This window comes from Notothenia rossii (assembly GCF_949606895.1).
Source record: "Notothenia rossii genome assembly, chromosome: 5".
In the NCBI taxonomy this organism is placed as follows: domain Eukaryota; kingdom Metazoa; phylum Chordata; class Actinopteri; order Perciformes; family Nototheniidae; genus Notothenia; species Notothenia rossii.
This window is the reverse complement of record NC_136903.1, coordinates 40,034,728-40,053,590: the sequence shown is the minus strand read 5'-3', so window position 1 is coordinate 40,053,590 and position 18,863 is coordinate 40,034,728. Positions and strand designations below refer to the sequence as shown.

The 18,863-nt window shown below is 38.8% G+C and overlaps 3 protein-coding genes across 6 annotated transcripts in view; 2 read left to right on the top strand and 1 right to left on the bottom strand.

Annotated features, from left to right (window-relative positions):
- Positions 1-18,863, bottom strand: part of LOC307039961 (uncharacterized protein) — a 61,055-nt gene that overhangs the window by 19,553 nt on the left and 22,639 nt on the right. The gene's annotated exons all lie outside the window — the stretch shown is intronic.
- LOC307041165 (uncharacterized protein) lies at positions 764-8,767 on the top strand (the record flags this gene model as incomplete). The annotated part of the gene is made up of 7 exons (XM_079684488.1): positions 764-976; positions 4,585-4,750; positions 6,059-6,331; positions 7,400-7,462; positions 7,988-8,055; positions 8,187-8,230; positions 8,615-8,767. 7 exons carry the CDS (start codon positions 764-766, stop codon positions 8,661-8,663), a joined length of 876 nt encoding a protein of 291 aa, XP_079540614.1. The 3' UTR covers positions 8,664-8,767.
- Positions 10,638-17,086, top strand: LOC307041137 (uncharacterized protein). Its single transcript, XM_079684468.1, has 7 exons — positions 10,638-10,713; positions 12,239-12,433; positions 13,800-13,962; positions 14,854-15,400; positions 15,662-15,729; positions 16,231-16,275; positions 17,060-17,086. The coding sequence occupies exons 2-4, from the start codon at positions 12,239-12,241 to the stop codon at positions 15,384-15,386; spliced, it is 891 nt and encodes a 296-aa protein (XP_079540594.1). The 5' UTR covers positions 10,638-10,713; the 3' UTR covers positions 15,387-15,400; positions 15,662-15,729; positions 16,231-16,275; positions 17,060-17,086.

The window sequence follows — 18,863 nt, the reverse complement described above, 5'->3', positions numbered from 1 at the left end:
TCGAGAGACAACGAACTGACAATTAACAGGAGGGAGCTAACACAATATATACACAGGTAAAGGGGACACAGTTGGAAACAATCAGGGCGGGGAAAATAATCAAGGACGCAGGAGACAGAAAAGGGGCGGGGAGCGTGGAGGCCTGAAATGAGAGGAAGAAATAATTAAGGGTATAGACATAAAGCACAAGACAAAGGGACATGACAACTCTAACATAAAGAATAAACTTTCACAATAAGTTTCTTGGACATGACATGGTGTGTGAAAAATATTTGTCTTAATTACGGCTACATACGTCGGTGTTAAAGTGTGAGTTATACATTATCTTAATCGCTTTTGTTTTACACATGACAGTACTAACGCTGGCCGACATTTTAATATATGTTTGGGGGGGAGGGGCATAGTCCACGTCCATGTGCTTGTTACGCGTATGAAACAGGAAACACGTAAATGAACTCAGTCTGTCTAAAGTAGTTAAACCGTCACAATGTGCATTTAAAAAAGCTAGTTTCACGACATAATTCACTTTTTCTGTTCTCTCCTGCAGCTCCTGTACTCACACCACAAACCCATACACTGATCTACACCATCATAAAACCAACGGCACTTTTAAGAGCCAAACTCAACCTATCTCCCTATCTCCCTATCTAGCTCTCTTATATCGATAATCTATTTCGTTATTCACCCTTCTATCTATGCTCTGTACTTCTCTACTTTTCTGTGTTTGTCAGTCTGTCTGTTTGTTTGTAATCCCGTGTTAATCATGCCAGGTGGGTCTACAAAAAAGACATGTCCCTTCTGTCAGAACATTTTATTTTGTGCACAGAAGATCTGTGGTCATTGCCTTAAGGAGCAGCCAAAAAAGCCGCGCCTTGAGAAGAAGCTCAAGAGGTTTGATGAGAAGCGAGGGGGTTGGGTGTCAGGGCGGAAGAAGAACCACAACATTGCTTCCATCAAGGATGAAGCCATTGTCTTGGTATGTACACTTTTTACTGTATGTTAAGGCCCGGACACACCAAGCTGACACCAAAGAACTAACACAGACGGACCCTGACTGTTTGCCAATATATTGGGCCAGGATCAAGTTGAATGTTGTTTTTATATACATGTATTTCTTAATGATGTTTGTATCTTATTAACCAATATACACTTTGATATCAACTTCAAATATAGATATTATTGCAAAGGTATTATTTAATATTCTCTTTTCTTTCAATTTTAAAACTACTCTTATCTTAACTTTCACAGACAAGGGACACTATTTGAATGTAACTACACATTTAAATAAACAGAGCACTTCCTTCACTTCCATTTTGTGTTCCATTCTTCCTTATGTACACACTTTTAGACCTTAAAGTTAGGGTATGTAAGTTTGACAAACCGGCTCGAGATCGCTAGAATTTGAAAATACACAACCGGAGAAAATCTGCCACTTCCTTATAGAGCCCCTCCTCCAACACACACGAAAGTGCACATGAACAATGAGGGCACGAGATAAGTTTGTGCACAGATGGAAGGCTGACAGGCAGGTAGGCCATCCAGTTACTTTAGCCGGGCCGGCTCAGATGATTGGTCGTGCTTTTTACAGGCTTCCACAGATGAAATTTTTTTATGGATTTTTTGTCAAAGCACTTAAGATATTCATTGCTATCGGGATGTTAAGAGCATTCCATGGCATATAACAAAAAGTGTAATTCGAGCCGGTTTTTCAAACGTACCTACCCCACCTTTAATAAGACTACATAATTGTATGTTACTACTCTATATTACTCTTACGACTGCAGCCACAACATAAGGGAACGTTTTACATCGTAGCACGCAATTTCAATTTCAACAGTGTCAAGCTATGCTTGTAGCCAGGCTGACAGAGAGCCACAGCTCGACTGAGCCTTCTATTCCCATAGCACTCAGTAGTAATGATTTTATGTGCTTTTTTAACGATAAAATTGTTACTCTTAGAAACAAAATCAATGACCTCTTGCCTTTGACCAGTATAGTGTTATCAACAGCTCCCGGAAACGTAAGTTCTAATAATATTACACTAGATAGTAAACTAGAATGCTTTTCAGCCATAAACCTTGAACAATTAAATTCAATGATTCTCTCTTCTAAACCATCAACGTGTATCTTAGACCCGATTCCAACTAAGCTGTTAAAAGAAGTTTTTCCATTAATTAGCACTTCTTTATTAAATATTATGAATATGTCTTTATTATCAGGCTATGTTCCAAAATCATTCAAAGTAGCAGTGATAAAACCGCTTCTTAAAAAGCACAACCTCGATCCAGAGGTTTTAGCCAACTATAGACCTATTTCTAATCTTCCGTTCCTCTCAAAAATTCTTGAGAAAGCAGTCGCAAAACAGCTGTGTGATTACTTAAGAAACTATGATTTATTTGAAGATTTTCAATCTGGCTTTAGAACACAACATAGCACAGAGACAGCTCTGGTTAAAGTCACAAATGTCATTCTAATAGCCTCTGACAAGGGACTTGTCTCTATTCTTGTCTTGCTCGATCTTAGTGCTGCATTTGATACTATCGACCATGATATCCTATTGCAAAGACTAGAGCACTTAGTTGGCATACAGGGAACTGCTTTAGGCTGGTTTAGGTCTTATCTATCTGAACGCTCTCAGTTTGTACGTGTCAACGATGAATCTTCCATGCAAACCAAAGTTAGCCATGGAGTGCCACAGGGCTCAGTGCTTGGACCTATTTTGTTCACCCTATATATGCTTCCGTTAGGCAATATTATAAGGAATCATTCTGTAAACTTTCATTGTTATGCGGATGATACTCAACTATATTTATCAATCAAGCCTGATGAAATTAATCATCTAAATAAAATTCAAGACTGCCTCAAGGACTTAAAAACGTGGATGACCTTAAATTTGTTAATGTTAAACACGACCAAAACTGAAGTTATTGTACTTGGCCCGAAAAATCTACGAAACAAATTATCTAAAGATATATTAACTATGGATGGCATTAATTTGGCCTCCAGTGAGACTGTAAGGAATCTTGGTGTTATATTTGATCAGGATTTATCATTTAACACCCACATAAAATCCATTTCAAGGACCGCCTACTTCCATCTACGTAACATTGCAAAAATCAGGCATATCTTGCCTCAAAACGATGCAGAGAAACTAGTCCATGCATTTGTTACTTCAAGGCTGGATTATTGTAACTCCTTATTATCAGGGTGTACCAAGAAGTCAGTCAAGTCGCTTCAGCTGATTCAAAATGCTGCAGCTCGTGTACTAACCAGAGTTAGGAAAAGGGACCACATTACTCCTGTTCTGGCTGCCTTACACTGGCTCCCTATAGAACACAGGATAGAATTTAAAATTCTTCTTCTCGCCTACAAAGCCCTTAATGGGCAGGCGCCATCTTACCTTAAAGAACTCATTATACCCTATTGTCCTACTAGGGCATTGCGTTCCAAGAATGCAGGGTTGTTGGTTGTTCCTAGAGTCTCTAAAAGTACAATGGGAGCCAGAGCCTTTTCTTATCAAGCTCCACTTTTGTGGAATCAGCTTCCAGTTTGTGTTCGGACGGCAGACACCCTATCCGTTTTTAAGAGTGCGCTTAAGACCTTCCTTTTTGATAAAGCTTATAGTTAGGGCTGATTAGATTCAGCCCCTAGTTTTGCTGATATAGGCTTAGTTTGTCGGGGGACATCTTACTTCTTCCTTCTCTCTGTCTATACCTGTGTACTCTCATGTTCCGATTAACCCAGCTTCCCCAAATTTCTTTCTTTTTGGTGTCTATATACGCCGGGATCCGGAGTCATGGATGATCCTGCGGTCCTGTGTCATGGATTGCGAGTCCTGGATCTTGAGTCGTGGCCGCGGTCCTGGATCATAAGTCCTGGATGGATATCCTCGTGGATTCATCTTCTTATTATACACACATGCATTTCAAAACATTTGGACTACCTATGTTGCAAATGTATTATCTTTTCAATTTACACACGGCATCTATTGCACGTCTGTCCGTCCTGGGAGAGGGATCCCTCCTCTGTTGCTCTCCCTGAGGTTTCTCCCATTTTTCCCTTTAAACTGTGGGGTTTTCTCTGGAAGTTTTTCCTTGTACGATGTGAGGGTCTAAGGACAGAGGGTGTCGTATTGTCATACTGATATTCTGTACAAACTGTGAAGTCCACTGAGACAAATGTAACATTTGTGATATTGGGCTATATAAATAAACATTGATTGATTGATTGTGTTACATTTTTAATTATGCAATAGTCATTGTAAGTGTTAACTGTTAATTGTTGAGTGGTCACACATTTGTATCTTATTGTACTTTAACTTTAAGATTATCAGGGTTTGAACTGGGACTCAGGATACTGATTTATTTGTATTTTGTGTTTGTCTATAAAATATTTTCTGCTTCTACTGTGTAACACTTCCTGGTAAATACATGATTCTGCAAAAGCTTAACTCAGCATCTAGGTTTATGAATGGCATACAACTAGATGCTGTCATCAGTAATGTTATAGTTGTAGTTATATAGTTGTTGTTGATGTTTCCTTTCCATTTCTTTAAACAGTAAATATATTATTTTGTCATTACAGCTTGAGAAACTCCATGCCATTGGCTTTAAACCAGTGCTGCTTCTTGGCAAGGAGACCAGGAAGAAGGACGTCAAATGTGAAATCCTAGCCCCTTGCTGCACACTGACCGCCTATGCCCAGGATTACCTTGACAAGATAGGCACTTTTTATGAGTACCTTTGTGAAGGTGAGATGCTTGCACTATATCTTTACAGTTCACAGTATTGTGTACACAAAATGTTTGTATCAATGGAGAGCTTAACATTTCCTTATAACCAACACAGTTATATGGAATGAGTTTGGATCAACTCATTCAATAAAGTCGGTTAAGTTAACAACAACTTACAACGACTGTTTTCAATCCATCCCAATCTTGTGGGACAACAACTTGATCCAGTATTTATCCTTTGATACAGCCAGAAAGCAGTCATTCGAGCCATTTATTTGGGTTTGGCAAACTATATTTTTGTGAGACAACTAACACACATCCTTTCTACCTGTTAACTGTCACTATTTTTAGCTGCAACGTATTACAAAAGTTGAAAGTAATTGCAAAATATTTAGGGATATGGACAACGTTTGACTGTTTATTATTTTAGCAAACTACATACAATAAATACAGTTTTAAACACTGAGTATGTAGCCTAATGAGACATGGCTTACTCTGCAGAGGGGACTTGTGGACATTTAACTGTTATTTATCAGGAAATAGTTAGGCAAGTTTACTTGAATTTGAAAAACCATTTTGGGGTATTGTGCTACCACTTGCGCATTCATTGTATACAAATTGAAAGTTGTAAAGTTGTTAATGTGAAGGTAGTTAGGTTTGATGACTGAAATGTATGTTTAGGCTTGAGCCATCCCTTAAGCAATTTCCTTTTAGCAAACCGTTCCTAAACGGTTTCCTTTATCAACGCCCAAAAGGGAGAAATATTTTGAGGTTAATGGTAAGAGCACAATACATGAAGACGATCCCAGTTGACCACATATTCAGTTTGGCAGTTCTGTATTAAGGTCATGTTTCTCGGGTTGTAAACAAAAGCAGTTATCCAGTGCATCCAGAGGTCCCTTTACATTACATTTATGTTTTTATCCAAAGCGACTTGCTACTTATTTGATTGCACTTATGCAAAACACGTTTGCGTCAGTCTCATAAATTCTGAACAAAATGTGTGGATGTAAATAATGTAAGGGAACATACATGCACACGTCTATATGTTGTCTACCGACAAATTGACATGTCACATCACATGGAATGTAGACACAAATCGGAAGAATAATATCGCAAAAACAAAACCATAAATGGTTGACTGGATAAATACCACTATTTCTCTGCTATTAACTTTGACTGCACACAGTCCTATGACATGACGAGTATATTTTTGACCCTGTCTGGAAACATACCTTAAGCACGCTGTATTTCTTATTTCTAGATATATGAGTTAACCTCTTTGTCTTAAGCAAGTCAAGACCAACATTTGTTTAACTTGCACAGGTTGGACACAGGACTCCACTGGCCAGGGGGTTGCGGAAGATCCTGAGGAAGAGACAGTCACACTGAACCTCACACCCTGTGACCCATCTGAACCAGAAAACAACTGGCAGGAGGCATGGACCACAGAGAGCCAGGTGCCAGAGACAAGCACCGTGCAGGTGGAGGTGCTGAAGACCCCCCCCCCCGTGAAGCAGTGCACCATCATAGAGGTGGGGCAGGAGGAGCAGCCCCAGCGGGATGATGTGAGACAGGCTACCACCACGGAGGGGCCAGGTAATAAAATAGATAGATAGAATCGGAGGGATGAAACCCTCTTTAATGGTCACACATGCAGAGCACACAGCACACACAGTGACATTTGTTCTCTGAGATTTGCAGCTTTTATATTTATAAAAGTCAAGAGTTTTTTCCGATATTTTCCTAAAAAATTATTGTAGGTAACTTGTTGACAAGTCATGCTTCTACAATATCTCAAAAAACCTAATTGCACTTCTTCTTTTTTTAGGAATAATGATTGTTCCAATAGGTAAATAATAATAACAACAATAGCTTAATCTGAATAACAATTTCACCTACAACTTCATAAATATGAAAGGAAAATGGGATACTTGGGTATGTGTATATCCTTAGGTACTCGGATATACATAAATATTAAACATTTAGAAAAATACAGTCTTTTATTCCTGAACAGACATGTGGTTAATATATGGTTATACGTTTTTCAGACAAAAATGCAAAGCAACAGCTGGTTTACTTTACATTTGATAAATCACAAAATAAAACTCCTGTCATTTTGTTTACACACAGAAAGGGTCTTAGATTGTAGCGTTGGGCAGTAGGTCGATTATATCAAAATGATTTGGCTCATGTCCATATATTGTACGAGAGGTTGATATCATTAATATTGTGGTCTACCTAAAGCAATCCCTGACCATAGGGGTAAACTTCGAAGCAACTCATGCAACAACGTCATGCAGCATATTTAAATGTTATACTCAAGAACTGCATTTAGATACGACACTGTCCCATAATGAACATACGAGGAATAAACTTAGGTTTTTGAATCAAAGTTAAATTCATTTAACGTTACAGCACAACATGTTAATATTTATCAAACTATTCCTTACACATAAAGTATGGAGTCAATTATATCGGCAAGACAATAAAACACCTAGACTTCATAGATCAACCTCAATTAAATCGCAATAACAAAAAAATATCTGTACCTAACACCTATTGCATCATGTGATGCTGCATTTGTGGGATGTATTTTGAAACTTGAGTTTAAGCTTAACTTGGTGTACTGTATGTATATAGTAATATTTCTTCTTCAACCCACAGCTGTCAGGACAGGGTCCGTGAGGGACACAGTTCTTGGTCCTAGACACAAAAAGAAAAAGTCAGGTATATTAACAGTATTAAGTATTTTGACTGATTATAAACATTTGCATGAGTCGAATTGATTGGTATTCTAATAGATCTATCGACTTGTACTTTAGCAAAGTGCATGTAAACGCAGTGATTGATGCTTCTTCAGTGAGTTAACAATGCTATATTGTGACTAATAACTATAACTGATACATTATCCAAAAATCCAAAGGGCTTTAATTGTCTAATTAGACTAAAATACATACAGTCATAGTTGATAAGGTGGTGATGAGAATGCTAGGCAGTAAAGGAAGCAGCAGTGAAGTATTTTCTTTGGTCATCTCAGGCTCAGTAGTGGTATGGCCATTCAAACAAGCATCCCATGTTAGGACTGAGAGCAGCTTGGTTCCATTTCAATGATGTATACAGTAACTTTTGACCAGTGATAACAGTGTGGTCCCTTTTCATCGTGCAAGTCTGGTTGCTACTTAAGTGTTCATAGTTGTATTTATTTTATTTCTAATATGACTGTGGATGTGGAACCTGCTTTGATGTTCACAGATTGCTCCTACCACACTCGCCTAGAAACTTTCCCCATCAGGAGTGTAATAAAAGAAAGAATGAGAAAGGTTAGACGGGAATAAAAGTAATGCATCGGGTGTGCTTTATGATTTACAAACTTCCAACACAATTGTTTGCTCAATAGCTAATATGCGTTTGGTCTTTCTGAAATTAGAGATTTGTTTTCTTCTCTTGATAGGGAAAAGCAGAAATGTTGGTGGAGTGGGAGCCCTGTCCAGTATGGTATATATCTTCCAGCTACTTGGCTTCATGTCATCTGATGTAGTCCCATGTTGGAGAACAAACACATGATATTTAACAAATGCAAAACATCCAAATCTACCACCAGTCCTCTTATATATTTCCCTGCTGTTATTCTGAAGCAGCTGAAGTAGTGTAGGAACAAATGATTGTTTAACTTCATTGTTGTTAATGTATGTGTTTTTGTTTGTTTTTATTGTTTGTTAGAACATTTGTTTTCATTTCTATGTTCACTTTTTCTAAATGGTAAATGAAACATTTACTTATATAAATTGAGTTATAAGATGTTTGCTTCACACATGGTTTATGCTTTTCGGAAAGACGAAACCAGTAACTGTAACTAACATTATTCCATTCTGTTTTCAGTGGCAAGGAGTGGGCTCATTCCTGGCTGCCGAAGAATTCTCCAGGATAATGCATAAAAATAAAATCTGTTATTTTTACACCAGTTTTGTTTTTGCACGTTTGTTCTCTTGTTTATATGCTCCATTTGAGTCATATTTAATATGTTTCTATTAGAAATAAGATGAAAACCTCCACCAAAATGCATTTGACTTTTTAGGAAATTACAGTTGAAATACTACATGATTTCATTGTCAGTGATAGGAACACCATAACCTATTTTAAGCATATTCATGGGTGAAATCTGGTACTTTGCTATCCACTGCCTTATCTAATTTGTTTAACTTCCGAAGTATAACGCTTTGGAGGTAGGCTTGCATATAAAGCGTCTTTGGTTTTCAGAAAAGCGCTCTAAAAATAAAATGTATTATTATTATATCATTTAATTATAGGCCTAATTAAAATGATCCTGATCTGGATCACTGGTTTGCTACTACATTTGAAAGCTTTTGGGGACAAATGCTTGACATATTAAAATGGTAGTGATTACTTTGAATTATTTTTTTCACTTATTGAAAACCACAACTCGAGTATCAGGATGGTCTTTATCTGGAAAGTTATCCACATCTCATCACCACGTTGTCACGGCGACCCTTTGTCACGTCACAGATACGGTACCCGAACTCAGATCGCCACCCAAACGATAGTGCCGTTGCTAAGGAGGCAAAAGTGCAAATTTGTGTTTTATATTTTTTTAAACACAGGGTTTGGTTTCGGATCGCGCCCGATTGACGGATTTCTGAAAGGGAATGGAGCCTATACGGCCATCAACGCAAGACAAGTCGAACGAGTCCACGCACACACGCCGGAAGAACTACAAATATGTCAACTCTGTGTACTTCGTAACGATTGTTGGGCGTATCTAATGGGAATTGTAGTTTGTAGCACTGCTTTCATATCATTTCAATGGGTTAACTTTCTATTCTTCTGTGTTTTTGTATGTTTTGAGCTGAGGTTCCAACTCAACATACAATGTTGATGAAATGAATGAAATTTGGTGATGATTCATGGTTTTTGTGTTAATGTAATAGCAGTTAAAACAGGACCGGTCAAATTTGACCGTGAACACCAAAGTAAGGGGGGGGAAACGAATACAATAAGAGGGTTTTAATGTAACCATTGCTTATGATATTGATGATATTTTAAATCAAAAAACATATTCCCTAAAATGTGGAAGCTCTGGATGCCATACAAATGAATAGTTGAAATTTTTTTAGGGCCACAATTTTGGAACTAGAGCACCTAGTGTTATCAAATGCATTTCAATGGTGAAACTATCCAAACATATTGCATATGACAACATTTTCCACTACGATGAAAGGCGTGTAAGCCAACAAACCTTATTCTGGTTCCATCATGGGTAACCCCACCCATCCTCTCCATCTGCACCCCCCCCCCCCACCCCCCACCTGGACAGACAGGAGCTCCTTCTCCAACAGACTGCTGCAGCTCCGCTGTCACAGGAACCGATACAGGAAAACATTCCTGCCCACTGCAATAACTCTGTACATAACACGTTCTAACTCCCAACCGGTCACATGTTGACGGACGGTCAACTCCTTGCAGTATCAATGCTTATTCGGCTGACCTTTATATTTGATCCAATCGGTATATTGGTCAACAAGTCCTCCAACTAATACGACCAAATAGGTCGATTGTTTTCCTTGTTTTCCGACCCATTAATACGACCCAGAGCAGCGTTTTCAATCAACGGGTGCGTCAGCCTGTATACCTTTACGACCCACGGGCGCGTTTTAAATCAACGGGAGGCGGCGTAATGACGTACAACGTCCTCGACAACTTCTGTTAACAACCATCGTTTTTCAGACACGTACACTCTTCAAAAATCACGGCTGTCTGTCGTAGAACAAAACGTGATCCGTCTCTTAAATTTGTGTGGACCACAGACCTTATTTCGAGCTATTTTCCCAAATCCTATGGAGAAATCTCATTGGTTCTGAGGCGAGGGAACCGGAAGTGGTAAAATGCTAACTCACCGGGGTTTTGGACTCGTCACTGCATCACTGACAACCTCCATTTATTTCCCAGACAAGCTAATAAACGTGAGTAGTCAGATATCAAAAGTATATTCATTTTCGGATATGTATTATGTTGTTTTATTTTGTCGTCTAGTACAGTGACTAAGATTACTATGTCTACCTAGGAATAATGATAGCAAAGCTAAATTAGCCAAAAGTAGAATCAGCTAACGTTAACGTGAGCATGGAAGTTATGTGATCCATCGGTTCATGCGGTTGATCCAAATGTTATCACACGTCACTTTCTTTATAACTATATTAAATACTATTTATCTATTAAGTGAAGAGTGACCAGGGGTGTAATACTGCCGGAACACCGCTCCGGCACCTAAAACGGGGATGGTTGTTAGCATCTGGTGCTAGCTAGCTATGATAACGGATAGGCTAAGAGGCTAATGTACCTAATGTAATGTTTACACAGTTAACTTTAGTCTAAGTTATCTCAGTGGGTCTGAAACAGTTTGCTCACCATATATGGAAATACATATTTCCAAGGCACACTTTTATATTATTGTAATGTTCCACAATAGGAGTCGGAAATTCAAGTTCTTAGGTTCAATAGCTCCTTTGGTAGTATACAAATACAGGTTCATAGGTCACAGGTTGCAGGTCGCAGGTTCAACGTCACACAGCACCCTAAAAAAAATCGAATGAATCTAAAACATCGATGAAATCATTACAATTCATACTATTGGACATACAACAAATGCATAAAAAAAAAAAAAAAGTAAATAGTTAAATATGCACAAAGATACATTTAAAAAAAGTATTATTCTTATCATTTTTTTTTATTATTGAAATGTATACAGTTAAGTTTCATATGGGTGTTGACAGATGTATCCATAGATTTAGTTAATTTTGCCCTCAAAGTGCACAAGATTGATGCATTTAACTTCCCGGGGGCCTCCGGACCCCCCTAGAGGACATGAGGTCCACCCCCACTTAAAACATATTCACATGGATAGGATACTAAATAAATGTGCACACTTTTTATATAGTAACCTTTGTACCTCAGCAGGAGGGAGTTAGTTTATAAAGGTCCTTCACTGATCACTTAACTATCACGCAGCTGTGTGCAGCATTTACTGTAAGAATCACACATTTATTCAATAATGCAGACTTAATAAATGACCATTCTTTGTTGATTCTGGCTGGAGTGTTAATTGACAGTAGTTACATAAGCTTCAAAACGAGCCACAACTGCGCGTGCACACATGCAGAACTTATAGAATTAGCAATACACCCCTGGTAATGATGATTTTAGTATTATGTTCTGTGATGATGGAGCATCAACTTTTGGATCAACCAGATATTGACAGATTAGGGTTGTCCATAACAGTCACTTTAAACATGTGACTGACTCTGTATAACATTGTTTTCCTTACTCTTGTGATTTTTGTTCATCCTATCTCAAAGATGAAAAAAACATGAGTTCATTGTTTTAACAAGATTTTTCACGATATAATAAAATACATGAATCCTGTAAACATTTGTAGTATAGTATTCTTATTTTTGGTATTCCCTGACATTATCTGTGTTTCTGTTACAGATGCCTAATCAAAAAGTGTGCCAGACATGCAGGCAAAGCATAGGAGTAGCAAGTAAAAAATGTAAACAATGTGGTGCCATCCAACCCTACAAAGAGAAACTCTCCAAGCAAAAAGAAAAGGTTGCACAGGAGTGGAAGGCCACGCAAAAGCAAAACCACAGTGTCAACAAAGTGTATGACTCGACACATTTACTGGTAAGCTTTTTTCTCTTGCAGATGTCAGTTATCATAAAAAAGTGTGTAAATAATCCCTGATCTTAAACTTTTTATACAAATTGTTAAATTACTTAATTGATTTATACTTTCCAACAGTCGCCCTCATTTGCTTTTTAAAAATAATCCTAATTTCTTAATTAAGTTTATGTGAGAAGTACAGACTAGTGCACGATTACTGCACTTCATGTAATGTGTTAAGCAAAATTGTTGTCACCGTTGTATTTAAATCTGTAAAGGCATAACACATTTTTTCGAACTGATGTTAGATAGTGTTTGTACTTGCAAGCACCCAGTTTTAGTAAAAGATTATTTCTTAACCAGAAGTAACATAGTTCAGGCCAGTGGTAATTCCTAGAATCAGAGCTTCAATGTACATGTTTTTCTAATTATATCTTACAAAAAAACCTGCATTTTAGTGTTTTATTTTTTATTTTGGAACTTCATGGTATGGAAAACACATAATTATGTGACTATGGTTTCCAAAAGTAAAATAAATGAAATATCATATACATTTTTGAATAAATGGTAAAACCAAGAATGTCACAGAATCAAAACCAGCCCATATTAATATAGTGCTTGAAAGACAATCAAGACCTGGAAAGAGTTAGTATTAATAAAGAGGCCCTTAAAAGCACTTTCATTAAGCTTACCAGAGTCTCTGACTTTGAGCCGTGTTCGCACAGTCATTTCAAAATTCCCCTGTAACACCAGCTTTACATCTGAAGTGCTGTTAATGCAGAACTTTGAACCTGAAATGATATAGGTTATAGCTTGCTGACATGTTTCAAAGCTAAATGTAGCTTATTCAGATATCTGAATGTGAGAGTTAAATGGACCCATATTAGGGATGCCAGAAACTGACCATGATCAAAATCGGACAGCCCTGGCGAATATTAATCGATTATTCGCCGCCGAATTGAAACTAAGCCAGGAAAAAAAAGAAAAACCTAAATAATAACAAAAATATATATAAATAAAATCGAATTTTAAAAATAATTTTCGATTATGGAGACTGTAACGAATATTCGAAAAATAGAATAATCGCTGGCATCCCTAACCCATATAAAAAATAACTATGCCCATGTAAAAAAAACTCAAAGTGAACCCGAGCTCGATAAACTTCTTTTTTTTTTTACAGTTCTTTTTTAGGGGCTCCCCTAAAAGGGGTCTAAAATCACACCTGGTTAATTGTGGGGTGCCTTCCTCAATGTGCACACGTATCACATCAATGCATTTTTCACTTATGCAAAATAAATGGAGTTATAATGGCTTTAGGTGTGTGATGATGTTTAGAGCTGTTGTGTACATAATATTTCTTGTTTTTTTTGTGTCCATTGTGTTCCAGCTCCACAAATGGAAAATGTTAGATCGGCGTCCCATCCTCTTTCTTGCCAAGATAGGCACAAATGGTTTTGCGGCCGATTGCATCTGTCCATGGCAAATCGAGACAGAAGATGGTAACAATGCACTTGTTACCATAAAGAGGATTTACGAAAGCCTTATTAATGGTAAAGTATACAAATCTGCATGCTATATTTCAGCAGTTTATCTGTTAACATTTTTTGTAAATTAGTTGCTCAGTTATCTGGTTTTAAATGTAAAAAAATGTGAATCACTGTTTACCAAGTAGTAAAAATATGTCGTTATGTCTTGTTTTGTCAGTTAAAGGGCCCATGTCATGCTTTTCTGGTTATTACCTGTCCCCTTGTGTGTTATGAGGCTTTTCCTGCATGTAAACGGTCTGCAGAGTCACAAACCCTCAAAGTACACCCTGTAGCGAGTAAAACTCTTAACTCAGAAAATACCTGTCTATGCTGCTCTTTTTCAGTTTTTTTCTTCCTGAGTATAGTGACGTAACGGGCATAGTGACGTACCGGCTCACACACACACACTCACTCAGCCTTATCTTTTCTCAGCCGAGGCTCTGTGGATCTCCTCACGCACACACACACACACACACACACACACACACACACACACACACACACACACACACACACACACACACACACACACACACACACACACACACACACACACACTCACAGCCTGGCTGTGAGTGTGTGTGTGTGTGTGTGCGCTCAGGCTGAGTTCCTCGCTGTCTCGCAGACCCCACGCAGCAACCAGGAAACACCACCAGTAATCCAGCTCACAATGTCTGCTCCTCGAGCCTCAAAGGGCGGAGCAGCGAGCCCCCCAACGTCCCGCCAACACGGCATTCTCATCTGTTTGTCCTTACTGGTGTCATTTCCTGGTTGCTAACAAACGCCATTGTAACACATAATCACTGATGTTCCGCTGTTTCATTTTTAGCTGTAATTACTCAGATTATAAATGTATATGGCGGATTATACTTGGTCATTTATTCACCATGCGTCTCCTTTTTTTCTTCTCAATAGTGACTTTGGCAGTTGAACCTGAGGGCCCTTCAACCACACAGGCAGAAATGGCCGCAGACCCAGGATCAGACTTGTCTGTACCTCTTACCACCGAGACTGACACTGAGTTCACTCTCTTCCTCACTCCTGTGTCCTCCGGCCTGACTCCTGCTCTCTCCTCCGGGCTGACTCCTGCTCTCTCCTCCGGGCTGACTCCTGCTCTCTCCTCCGGGCTGACTCCTGCTCTCTCCTCCGGCCTGACTCCTGCTCTCTCCTCCGGCCTGACTCCTGCTCTCTCCTCCGGCCTGACTCCTGCTCTCTCCTCCGGGCTGACTCCTGCTCTCTCCTCCGGGCTGACTCCTGCTCTCTCCTCCGGCCTGACTCCTGCTCTCTCCTCCGGGCTGACTCCTGCTCTCTCCTCCGGGCTGACTCCTGCTCTCTCCTCCGGGCTGACTCCTGCTCTCTCCTCCGGCCTGACTCCTGCTCTCTCCTCCGGGCTGACTCCTGCTCTCTCCTCAGTGTCTTCCACAGAAAAGAAGACCAACGAGGAATAAAGTGGCAATTAATGGTATGTGCGGGTTAATTAGTAATTATCTTATTTACATCGACTGAAACTGTGTTTGATTTTGCACATTGAATTAGTTAAAGAGAGAGAAAACAATCATCGGTACAATTAGAATACACCACCTTTTGTTTTGTTTAAGACTTTGCAGTATCAAAAGTCTCAGTGCCATTTTGAACAGTTTAATTGAGCACAATGTGAGGTTAGGCAATGTTTAGGAGGTTAATGCTGAACTTCAACTTATTACCATCTTTTAATTCCTTGCAGAATGTCCCATTCATCAAGGGTCAGACACTTTCCCCTACAAAAAACTACTGAGGGAACGAATCAGGGAGGTTTGTTTAGAAAATATTTTAAAATAAATAAACAATGACAATAATGTTTCCGTGGAACCAAGTCTTATCTTATTGGATTTTCGTATACTTTGTTTAAAAGGAGTGTTTCAGTCTTAAGCATGACTGCTAATGTAAATATTGAAATTACAGTAACAATAATGTATTATTAATTTAAGGTTGAGGTACTTGCGTAATGCTTCATGTCGCATTAATGCATCATGTCCAGCCATTTATTTGTATATTACATTTTTTCTTGTAATCCTTTGTAGGTGAATTCCTATTCTTGGCAGTAAAAATATTTTTTTAAATAATAATAGTATTCCAAAATATTAAACTGATGGGGAAAATGCTATTGACTATGTTACAGTCCTTCATATGTTTGAGTTAATCGTACCTACTATTATTTCAAATTATCATTTGATTTCACTGGACTTTTTTTTTTTACATGTATGACATTTGAAAAAAATGAAGTTTACCTAAAATCTGTGTTTCTTTACTCAGGGCCATACCGAGGTGTTGGTGCAGTGGCAGTCTTGCTCTGGATGTTATGTATCTAATCTGAAGTTTCCTTCAGTGTAGCTGATGGATCTGGCAGAACAGGGGCCACAAAGTAGTCTTACCAACCAACTTCATCAACCCTGAGATCACTAACTTAAACATTTTGGGTTCCTCAGCAGTAAATTGAATTTAGTTGATCACATGGGGGTGGGGAGCCATTTCATCAATGGCTCTATCAGACGTTTGCGCCATAAAGTAAGACATCCAAGTTCTCTGCCCTTCGTCATTCAGACATCGCGCCCTAGAAACGCTGTCTGATTGTAACACATAAGCAGGGAAGTAGCCTACATTGAAATAGAAATTAAAATAAAATATACAATAGAGTTTATCCTTGATCAATATCACTAAAGGTTAAATGATTGATATGTGAGGCTGGATGGTATTTGATCTCTTTTGTAATTACTGACTTGTTACATTTGTTCTTAACAATTATACTATAAGTATAGTTAGTAGTAAGTAGTATTATTTCTGTGTGCTGTCTTGGAGGCAGTTGTCTAAGTTTAGTGCTGTATGTTTGGGCATTGATAAGACAGCAAAATCAAAGAATTGGTCAAATGAAACATTGACTTTGAAATAAAAACTGTACCTTGTATTATATATGATGTACGTGTTATATATAAATATATACATTATACTGCACTTTCATCATGATATTTTTGAGTGACTTAGTGTATCTTCTCATTTGAAATAGCATTGTCAACATACTGTAGAACTACATATTCCAAACAGTTGAAAAAAAGTAATACTTTTTGCTGTGTTTCTGTTTTACAGTGGGGCGAAGTGGAAAAATTCCTGGGAGCCAAAGGAAAACTTTCCCAGTTAAATATGGCTGACTTTTTTTTTTTCTACTTTGGAGTAATAAAATACATATAAAAAAACCATCTATGTAAGTGTTGTGCCTATTTGTGTTTTTATGTTATCAGTGAGCTGGAGCCAAGACAAATACAAATATATGTTTTAAGTGTATCCATACAAACTCATTCTCTAAAACTGTCATGATTGGTCTGTTGTGAATGACACCCATGAGGAAAAAGGTCCCATACATTATATCACATCGGCAGGGCTGTGATGTGATGAGGCCCTCGCGAGCGTCGACGGGGGGGTGGTGTGTAAACCCTGGACACACCAAGCCGATTACAGCTAGTGGAGCCTCGCAGCAGAAACTGTGGCGCGCTCAATTGCGCCGCATTTGCGCATCAGATGAGGCTCCCTCCACAAGATGAGGGCGAGAGGCAGATCGGCGTGTATGGAGGGGCGGGCCTGCACATCGGCATATCACAGACTGGTGCGTACATTGTACAGGCGGCAATTTGAAATGGAACGCAGCCCACACACGGCAGACAAACCCAAACACTTTTGGAACACGCCACCTCCAGACACATTAACATGCACTCCCCTAACTTTCCCCTAATCTGACATTGTATTTCATTCCATAACATATAAATATACTGTTCACCCATGTGAAACACACACACTGAAACCAAAATAATTTACAAACATGTAAAAATCTTTCATATGCGATGGAAACTTCTGGAGCAATGGAAACAGGAGTCAGAGAGACACGAGGAGAGCAGGAACTTTGATGGCAAACTGATGGTTTATTCACAAGACATGTTGTGTGCCACAAATTGACACAAAAGATGCCAAACCAATTCTGAAGATCTCTACCCCAGACCCATATTTAGCTAGTTCTGAGAGAAGAATCAACATTGTGCAAAACAAGATAAAACCAACACCTCTATCAGCTGACGCCAATAGGCAGGAACAGGGAGACAAAACACTGAGAGCACAGCAGCCAAGGCTACAGGTGCCTGTGCTCAGTCAGGACAAGACCAGGGGGGTATACCACGAAACTGGTTCAACCTAACCTGGATATGTTTGAGTTAGCCGGTTGGCCTAATCCAAAACATACGCCCTCTCGCTAAACGGCACTACGACACGGGTTATCAAGTGGATCGCTCAAGCCAGCCGTGTCCTATCTAGTTAGGTGCGCGTTCACATAAAAGGGCTAGTATTTGGACCATTCAACCAATCACAAACATGGAGAAGCGTACTGACAGCGCAGCGTCCTACTTCCTGAATGAAAAGTCAACTATATAATTAGACAAATATGAAGACTTTAAACATCCATGACTCAAACACTTTATCCAGGATAAAAGCCACATAGCTGCACCTGCAAGGTGAATACAGCTGGTACAAGAAAAAGTGTTTGAATGCGTACATTAAAAGGTTTATGATATGCCCCGTCTAAGACACGATCTGACTTTAATTACATTTGACTCGAGTGTTTCGTAATGTGTTGCTTAAAATAATACTTCTGCATACAGTATGTGACACTGTAAGTGTTGCACAGCCAGATACGGCTCAGCTGACTCAGATAAGGAAATATATGATACATTATGATGTGATGCTGCGGACTGTACTGTTACTTTGATCCAGTTGCTTATGTTGTGGCAGATATTTAATTAAGCTTTCTTAACGCTAATGTTATAATAGTCAGATTGCTCTGAAGATGGGAGGTGATATTCTATTAATGTTCACATTCACACGTGAACACGTTTGGTTCTATGCAAACT